General features: G+C 41.2%; 1 protein-coding gene across 4 annotated transcripts; it reads right to left on the bottom strand.

The window, feature by feature from the left end:
* Window positions 1-771: 771 nt before the first annotated feature.
* Window positions 772-8122, bottom strand: slc35e4 (solute carrier family 35 member E4). Of its 4 annotated transcripts, XM_005451289.4 has the most exons (4): window positions 7905-8122; window positions 6691-7010; window positions 6394-6546; window positions 772-3627 (listed from the first exon to the last, which is right to left on the bottom strand). In XM_005451289.4, exons 2-4 carry the CDS (start codon window positions 6989-6991, stop codon window positions 3089-3091), a joined length of 993 nt encoding a protein of 330 aa, XP_005451346.1. In that variant the 5' UTR covers window positions 6992-7010; window positions 7905-8122; the 3' UTR covers window positions 772-3088. The 4 variants fall into 4 exon arrangements, with proteins under 4 accessions (XP_005451346.1, XP_005451345.1, XP_025764710.1 ...); XM_005451288.4 differs by having other exon boundaries at window positions 6394-7010; window positions 7905-8119; XM_025908925.1 differs by lacking the exon at window positions 7905-8122 and adding an exon at window positions 7117-7865 and having other exon boundaries at window positions 6394-7010.
* Between the last annotated feature and the right edge of the window lie 1592 nt (window positions 8123-9714).

The raw sequence follows: 9714 nt of genomic DNA, 5'->3' as shown, positions 1-9714 counted from the left end.
ATAAGAAGGCAACTGTAACAAAAATAACCACTTGTTACAGCCAAGGTATGCAGAAAGGCACCTGTGACTACACATGACAAATCAGATCTTATATCAGATGGGCTATAACAGCAGAAGACCACACAGGCTGCCAGTACTGTGAGCTACGAACAGGATACTGATGCCACGGCCTCGTCAAACATGGACAACAGAAAATGTGAAAAGCGTTGCCTGGTCTGATGAGCCGTGGTTTTGTGTAAACAACATGAAAGCATGGATCTATCCTGGCTTGTTTCAATGGTTCAGTGGATATTTTCTTGGCACATTTTGAGCCCCTTCGTACCAACAACACAGCCTACCTGTGTTGGCTGATTACGCCCATCCCCCTCATTCGCATCATGGATGTTTAGCCGACAAACCTGCAGTAACTCTGTGATGCAATCATATCAATAGGAACTAAAATCTCTGAGGAATGTTTCCAGCACCTTGTTGAATCTATAGCATGAAGAATTAACGCAGTTCTGAAAGGAAAAGGGAGTCCAACACAGTATTAGCAAGGTGTGGCTAATAAAGTATCCAATAAGTTTATGTACAATAGTAAAAAATGCTAATGTCTTCTAAGATAGAGTTAGACTGTGTTTAGGATTCAGTTTAAGCTCACTTACCCAACCTAAGCATATAATTACATCAATTACAAAGGATGTGGCTGGTCTCTCAAACCACAAAACAGGAAGTTGGTGTTGAATTCATTTCAGATATGAATGCAGTTTCAAGAACAAGGCAATTCAGAAATGAGGTGTTTGGTTTTGTTATTTTATTATACCAGTCCATTTTTTTCTTTTCATACATTTGCAGGTCACGTGTACATGGATGAGCCGTATCTTTGCCTGTAAACAAGAAAAACACCTACAGCATTCATCAAAACCCTGCATTCTCATCTACAGTATGTCCAAATAAGGCATGAGGCAGACATTTCATTCCTGAACCAGTATAGTTTCAACCAGTCATATGACTATAAAATACATAACAAAATAAAATAACTATTTACATCCAACTAGCTTTGCAAACAATCAAACCCAGTATGCACAGGAACTGTAGGCTTTGAAGGCGGCGTCTTCGTACCGTGTCAGTGCAACAATTGTATTGTTTTTATCTTCTCCAGACTTATAATCTACTCAAACATGACGAGAACAAGTAGCCAAACCTGCCAAACAGAGCTGAGACTGTGAAATTAGATCATAAACCTGCAAACCAACTACAGCTTACCGATTATTAAATTGTCAAAATGTAAATATGAACTATTTTATCTGTGATCGATCTCCCTTGCTGTGGTTTCTTTATGACTATTGAAAAGCTGAAGGGCGGTAAGTCCTGTTTAACAGTTGAGGTATTCAGTAGAGTAGCCTAAAACCAGTGAAATGATCTGTTGAACATCACTTTTAAATGTGAGTGCTGTTATTAAGAAATATAAAACCAGTAAAACCATACAAACTGGAAAAGAAATTAAATGCAACCATTTTCAACTGATCATGGAATTATAAAAGCATCTTACACATTGAGTAATTTTCATGAATGACATCCTTGAAATGTTATTCAGCTGAATCAACATGCGTTGTTTGCTTTTATTCTTACGGTGAAACATGCTGAAAAAACTGGTGCGTCATACTGAGCCTTTCTCCACGTAGGGCTTTGTTGTTTTCATCTTTCGAGAGCTCAGACTGTACGTGAGCATTGATCGTATCTGGTCACTGACAGAACAGGTTTCACAAGACAAAAAAAGCAACAACAAAAAAAAGCTTTAAAGTAAACATTTGGCATACCGTGCATGTAGGAAGGTGTGCAACAAGCATCCGAGGATATTTTGGATGCTTTCTGGAGCAAAAGCATGCAAGCATGTATACAGCTGTAAGACACTTGAGGACCAAATTCCACAGCATTAAACACCTCTGATTATTGCTAAGGTCCTAAAAAATTAATATTTTCTTTCACATAAATATCAGAGGGGTGATAAAATATGTCATTATAAGATGCTTTTTAAATACTGAGAGTGAAAACGGAACACTTTTTAAAAGAAGTCAGTTTTTCTAAGACTTGCCCGCTTAACAATGACACAAAGGTTAGGATTTAAGAAGCGACCTTAAAGTACATCTCAAGTCTTTTTTTTTTCCGTCCTCGGGTCTTCCAGAGGGAAAAGCCAGCTAAGGTTGAGTGACACTCCTTAGAGTCCTTGTGAACCTAATTATCGGTGCACTGTTGTAAAAGTTGGAAATAATTGGACTAGCTCTACAGAGACCGTCTTTCCAGGTTGGTGCGAGAACAAAATTTAGGCCTGAAGAGGAAAGCCACACTGACGTTCATATAGTAGGACGAAACACAGCCTCTTATTAAAAATGTGCTTCAGGAGTGGAAATGTGGTGTGGCATTGCACAGAAGTGTCAGCTCTATCCATACTCATAACTTACCAACACTCACAACAGCAGTGCCTTGGCCTTTATTTAACAAGCTACCCACATTACATGTCTACATAAAAAAGCTGCCAAAATTACCCAGTCCCTTACCACAACAGGGCCGGGAGAGTGTCAGGTAACAGTACCATAAATATAGCTTTTTATTACAAATTGTGCCCGCTCAGATCTGAGGCCCCGCCTCCCCGCCACCCCCCACCCCATCTATGAGGCTTTACTATAGTGGATAATATCCACAACAGACACCCAAAACGTTGATTAGAGCCCTCTGGATACGAGAACATTTTCACAGTGGAGTAGTAAGAGTGACAGTGTGAATACCTGATGAGGTATCAAAGAGTTCAGTGTGCTCATGCATGCATATACCGCTATAGGCTATATGTGACACAGATAAGGGCAAAAAAAAAAAAAAAAGAAGTTACCTTCATTGTGAACCAAAAAAAAATATATATAAATAAATAATAGTAATAGTACTAATGCAAAAAGGCAGCTTTTCCTCTCTGCAGACTCCAGTTCTGTGTGAACAGGAGATAAATAAAGTGGCACAGTGAGGAAGTCAAAAAAAAATTAAAAAACATCTGTCACTGTTAGCAAGACTATAGCTGTATAAAGTCACACATTAGTGTACAACTCCTCTTTTCTTTTCAGTCTATTTTGTCTTCCTGTTTTCTGTCTGTGCCCTGATGATGGGGATGATATGTTTTATCAGATGCACTAGCTTTAACCAAGTCTTCTCCACGTGCACTGTGAAAATCCACTCGTACAGAGCCTTTCGCTTTGGCCCTTCGTGCATCCAGGTAGCTAACGATAAATTCTGAGTTCTGATAGATGAGCATGCCAGACAACGTGAGCACTGCGCCGGCGCAGCTCAGGGCCGACAGTTCGCTGCCGAAGAGCAGTTGAGACAACAGCAGGTTTCCCACCACGCTAAGGTTGCCGAGGATGTGCAGAGTGACGGCCGAGGTGAGTGTGATGACGGAGCAGCTGGCCAAGTTGTACATGACCGAGCCCAGGCAGCTGAGCAAGATGAAGACCCACAGGTGGCGGTCGTAATGAAGCGGCGACTCGAGCATGGCCCAGTTTTCCAAGGCGAGAGCAGCTATGGCCAAGATGCAGAAACTGGGAATGGACATCAGGTACAGCAGGAACACGGAGTTGATCTTTTCCTCCTGAAGTAAAATACCTACAAAAACAGACAAATGTACACAGCAGTTACAAACAGAACACACTACTTATTCCCATATAGAAAACCTAAAACTAAGCACTGCCCAGCTGTGTCAAATTAAAGATACTGAGTCACAGCTAGCGGTGTCACAAGCTAAAAAACATGACAGCAGTTCTTTCATTTTAATAGTCCCACACATGCTGTAAGTGGTGGAGATGCTGCACAATAACAGCAACGTGGAGCTGCAGGTGCATCAATGGTCTGATGAGACTGGTGACAACAAACCCCCACCCCAGCACATAAAGAGTTGCATATACAGAAAAGACGTGTATACAACTGAAAGTACGCAGAGGCTTTGCAATAGAAAGAGGAAACACTTCAAGCTTATCCAGTCACATCAATGTCCTAATCTGTACTCATTCAGGGGGAATCAGTTTATCTGGTTAACTTTATATTTACATCTGTAATCTCTCTGTGACAGCTGCATCTGTTGTAACAACAATGCTACACACACACACACTTCAAATGGCTATTACCCTTCAGTCTGTCAAAATGTAATCAACATTGAAGTGAAGTTCCTTTAACGACCACTTAAAGCAGTAAATTCCAATATACTCCCATGCCAAAAGTTGCTGAAGATTACAACACTAACCACATGTTTACAGCCTGATACAAGTAGATAAATTTCATAGTTTTCATTTTCATAACATTGCAGACAGGTGATAATTATCTGCTGTGCCTCACTGAGCTGGACCGTTTACACCATGCTTGTGCTGTTCCTACTTTTTGGAACATGTTTAATAGTCTACTAATGTTATGGTTTGCTATGAGGTGCAGAGCATCCCAGAAGCTTGTGCATCAGCTGTGGTAAGTGGAAATTTAGTGCTTTATTAGTCTAATTAGCAAATATGTCTATCAGTGTGTTGCAGCAGTATGGTATGGACATAGCATGCTAACAGAGCCTGCTAGCACTAACTGACAAGTTAATGCTCCACTCTCTCGTCCATATTTGGTCAGGTCTGGCTCACGTGACAGGGGCCAAATGCGAACGTAGAGCCTTTAAAATGACTCCAGCGTGGTAGTTATGTCCAGCCTTTACATACAGTCTATTTAGTTAGCATAATGTGTGAGAGGCAACAAAAAATTCTATATTACTGTAACATTGCCCATTACAAAAGATACTTTTGTAACGGGCAATGTTACTGATACTGCTACCAATCAGATTCAGACATATTTCCTAGCAAAAACACAGGGAGTACTTTCATAACAGCAGGTCCGTGTGCTTTTATGAGCAAACTGAAAAAGGTGTCCATCAAAAGGAGGGAGAAAAGTCAGTCAGAAGCTCATTATGTAAATCTCCTTTTTGGGAAATTTGTGTAATACGCCATGATGTCAGCGGAAAATCAAACACATTACTGTTAAACAACAAAACAAAACTCTAAATGCTGAATGTTTTAAAAAAAAAAAATCCCCTAACAAAGTGTGTCAGAGTAGAAAAATAAACTGTTGCGACAACATGCGTAAGAGGCTTAAAATAGCTTCTTGAAACCTGAGACAACATCTGAGGGCATAAAATTTTAGCCATGATTAAAAATAAAATGTTCAGGACATCGTTTACATATTACATCCCAAAAGCAAAAGCAGGACCTACATTTTCCTTCCAGCATTTAAACAAAGCAACAAGCCAAAAACATCTGCAATTTGTTAAGAAGGGATTTGAAGTGATAACCCCCGAGGTTATGAGCGTGCCTGTCCCTCTGCTCCACCAGGAACAAAGTGTGCAGCATTACATTCCTCTGAGCAACCTGCATGTCTGCTTGTGCAACAGACTAAAGACAGGGCCTCTCTTTATACGTGTGTTTAGAGACTCTTTTTGTCCCTCTCTGACAACCCCATTCTTATGAAGACTGATGACGTTGCAGAAGCTAAGCTACCGATCTGTGGCGCAATCAGTTTGCAGCTTTAAAGCAATTTATGTAATGAAAGCTCCAGTGAGAGCTCAGAACATTAGGTGAACGAGTACACCGGACAAATGCAGCAAGGGCAAAAGTTAGTCCACATGACATCAATCTAAGAAAGGAATCTCTCGCATGGTTTTTCAACTGAAAGCCATTCATTTTTACGTCATTTAGAGAATTCAATCAAGAACTTTAAAGTTCTCTTAAGAATCTTTTAAAGGTTTAATAAAATCAAGCAACAATCTGGCCTTTATTATTATTTTTAGGGCATTTTAGGTCTTTATTAGATAGCTAGATAGGAAAGTTAGAGAGTGAGGGACACACAGGACTGCAAAGAAGAACCAAAGTGTTAAACTTAACTGATTTGTAATTGAAAAAAGTCTCGGTTTGTGGTGGATTTTCTGAAATGTTGACTGTACAAAAAGCTCATTCAGTAAATGGAAACCTGAGCAGCAAATGTAAAGAAAATAAAATCTTCATAATGAAATTAAAGTTTATATTAGGAACCAACATAAACATACAACAGATCAGCCAGTCACTGGGGCATACCACAAAAACATATGTGTTTATTTATCACGTTCCCCTAGCAACGGAAAAACCAGCCAATGTGCCATTCCACCTTAATGCTAGGGTGCGTTTATGAACGGAGAAGTGAATCACCAAATTTCTAAGAAGGTCCAGGACCGCAGACGGCTGCAGTGTCTAAAATGCTCCCTGATGTCAGTTGTGGAGAGGGTTATTGTTTTCTTTAGCAACGGGACAAAACAACATGCCCGCTTCCCAGCGTGGCAAAACGGGACAGTGATGCAGTGAAAGTGGTACTCACTCTGCTGAATGGACTTGACCCCTCTCAGCATGGTTGCTGCGAACACAAAGAAGCAGCCAGTCTGATCGAACTGGACCTCTCCCATAATGCTGAAAGATGCTCCCAGGCAGATGGGCATCATGGCTGTGTATTTGATGATGTGATGCTGCTTGCCTAGGATCAGTGTGGAGATGGCCAGGGTAAAAAGCGGGGTTGTAGTGTATATCATTTGTGCAAATGACAGCTGGACATAGTTCAGACCCATGTTTCCAAAGGCGATGCTGGCACAAAACGTCAGGCTCAACAGGAACACCTTACATTTTGCGCTGGGGGTCAGGTCCTGCTCTCCGACCCCTCTGTGGCGGATCACCTGCAGCTTGATCAGGCCATAATCCACCACTATGGCTGTCAGCATGTGCAGAGCTGACAGCAGCAGGGGGTACCTGAAGTTGTAAACGGCAAATATCCATTTGTTGAGGCTGGAGATGGTGGTGCCGGTCACCAGCCAAACAATGACAGCTGACAGCAGATGGAGCATCTCTGCGGGTGGCCTCCTCCTCCTCCTCCCTGTCTCTTGCAGGGTCGCCTCGCATTTTGAGAAGCCATCGGCGCTGATCATGTTCGTATCATTGTCCTCTCTATAAGGAAAACACATGTTCAGCTCGCACCTCTCATCTCAATCACAAATGGATGATAAAAACCGGCTGAAAGCTGCGAAAATAACCGAGAGGCGGCTGTTTTTACCCACTCTGCGGTCTTTTTGTTGCCCAGTAAAAAAAAAAAAAGTGCGTTTTTCAGCACCGCCTATAGACACGTGTTTCTGTTTTACATGACGGCCTGATTGTGTAACACACCCCTGCGTTGGCAATATGACATTATCCAACAGTAAGACAGCCGGAGGAGAGGAGCTCGGGGCGGGCTGGAAAACCGTCCGCGCCTTCCCACACACGACGGGGAATGACTGGATTGGTTATTATTATCCCGACGTGCAGCAAAAGGACCGCAAGTGACGAGCCAGTGAGCTGTAAACACGATGGGGCATGCCATGCGCCTGTCATTTAAAGCCTATAAGTATTAATCTACACATGAAATCAGGGGAATTATGTTTTTTCTCGTTTATGCAGGCAACAAATAGCATCTTTTTCCCAGCTCTGGAGAAGCAGAGCGAGAGCCTGACATCAGAAGCGACATATAACGCTAAGTGCAGTGCACTCTGACAGCATTTCATTCATGGCCCCGAGCGCTTTAAATTTAACAGTTCCAGCCTGACACAGTTTAACACTAATGTGTCTGAAGTTATCTGACCTCTACTGTGGACTGACACTTGACACCAGACGGCTAAATGCCTTTATGCTCATGCTAACGCTAGCTCGAGACTCTAAACCGCAGTGTTAGCTAACAGCAGGTTGTTAGCTACAAGAATAAGGAAAAAAGGAAACAGCAGTTTATCCTACAGGCTTTGCGACGAGTTAGAAACCAGTTAGATACACATCAGAGATACTTGATCAGAATATGAGCTTCTCCGTTTTTACCTTGTTCTGACAGCATCCCCAAATCTCCGTCACTCGGTCACCAAACTGTCAGCCGAGCCGAGTCGGGTGGTGTCATTGGACAGTTCACTTAAAGGGCAATGCCACTGTTTTTAACTGTGGCATTGCCCTTTTATGACATACTACACAGAGTTTGTCTAGTAGCTATGTCACACTCATTTTTAGTTCACGAGCTCCGTCTAGCCCAGCTTAATCCTAAGTGGCTCAGATCAGTTAAAGAACTGAATAATCGAGTCTAGGATAAAAAAATTTTTTTTAAAAACAAACTGTGCACGACATTAGTGCAATAATAAGTAATCTTAAAAACCGGCTGCATGAAGGTGTATAACAAAAATATGTGTGTTGAATCTTATACCTGACAGGAGTGCTCACCTGTCACAGGAAGAAGAGTTGTTGTACAGTTTTATAGAGAACAGTAGGAATGATTCTCGCACCTCTCTCACTCTCTGACACCTTGATAGATGGGTATCAGTTATTTTAAATATATATATATATATATATACATATATATATATATATATATATATATATATGTATATATATATATATATATATAGATATGTGTAAATAATAAACTTGAATAGAGTTCCTATTTGAAAATCAAATGTGTTTGGCACAACAGTGCATTCAGACCATGATTGTGCTTGCTGAAGATGCCTGACAGGACAGGTTAGTTAATTAATAAATAACTACAAATTCTGACCTTACGTCTCAAAAATCTGATGCCGCCATCTCAGTTTTGCAGCAGAAATCAAAACCTAACGACATTTTTTCAGCCCTCTACTCTAAAGTTTGGTGATCCTGTGTAAACTGTAGCTTTAGTTTCCTGGCTAACAGGAGTGCCACCTAGTGTGCTCTTCTGCTTCTGTAGCCCATCTGCTCCAACATGTTGTACATTCAGAAATGCCCTTCTGCATACCTTGGGTGTAGCAAGTGGTCATTTGACTTACTGCAGCCTTCCTTTCACTTTGAAGCAGCCTGGCCATTCCCCTCTGACCTCTGGAATTTAAAAGGCATTTTCACCCAGAGAACTGCTGCTCACTTTATATTTATCAGACCATTCTCTGTAAACCCCAGAGATGGCTGTGTGGGAAAGTCTCAGTTGATCAGCAGCTTCTCAAATACTCAGATCATCTCAGACCAACAACCGGCCAGATTCAGAGTCACTTAAAATGTCTTTCTTCCCCATTCCGATGCTTCACCATGTCATCTTGACCATGTCTACATATACATGCATTGAACTACTGCTACGGGCTTTAAACTTTAATGCACATGCAATTGCATGACAGTAGATACAGTGAGCGTGGAAAAATGTTGAACACTGTTGCATCTGTCAATCACAGGCTGCCCATCATCTGGTTTGTAAATGATTGCTGATGAAATGAGAAAAATAACTGAAATCAAAATACAAATTTATGTTATCTGCCAAATTTGTAAGAGAGCATCTTTCACTGGGGCTTATGGGTTCAGTTTCATTCTAAAAATCTTGGTTAAGTCTTCAGGATGTACTTGGAGGGATGTTTTTACACCCCTGCTCTACTCTGTGCATTATGTCAGGTGCTGCTGAATGAGTTAAAGGTTGGTTTGCATGTGCACTTGTAAAATATGCAAATGTCCTTTCCATGACTCATCGTCACTATAGCAATGGTACAACAAAACAATCAGATTTGCATGTTTAATATTTTTTTCTAATGGTGGAGTTTAGAAATACTGCTGTCAGTGTGTGGGCTAAACTTTCTCGTAAATCCATGTAGTTCATGTACGAGTGATGGCTGAGCACATGAGGAAATTC

The sequence above is a fragment of the Oreochromis niloticus genome, linkage group LG7 (genome assembly GCF_001858045.2).
Source record: "Oreochromis niloticus isolate F11D_XX linkage group LG7, O_niloticus_UMD_NMBU, whole genome shotgun sequence".
In the NCBI taxonomy this organism is placed as follows: Eukaryota; Metazoa; Chordata; class Actinopteri; order Cichliformes; family Cichlidae; genus Oreochromis; species Oreochromis niloticus.
The sequence above is the reverse complement of the archived record's forward strand: the minus strand, read 5'-3'. Positions and strand labels throughout refer to the sequence as shown.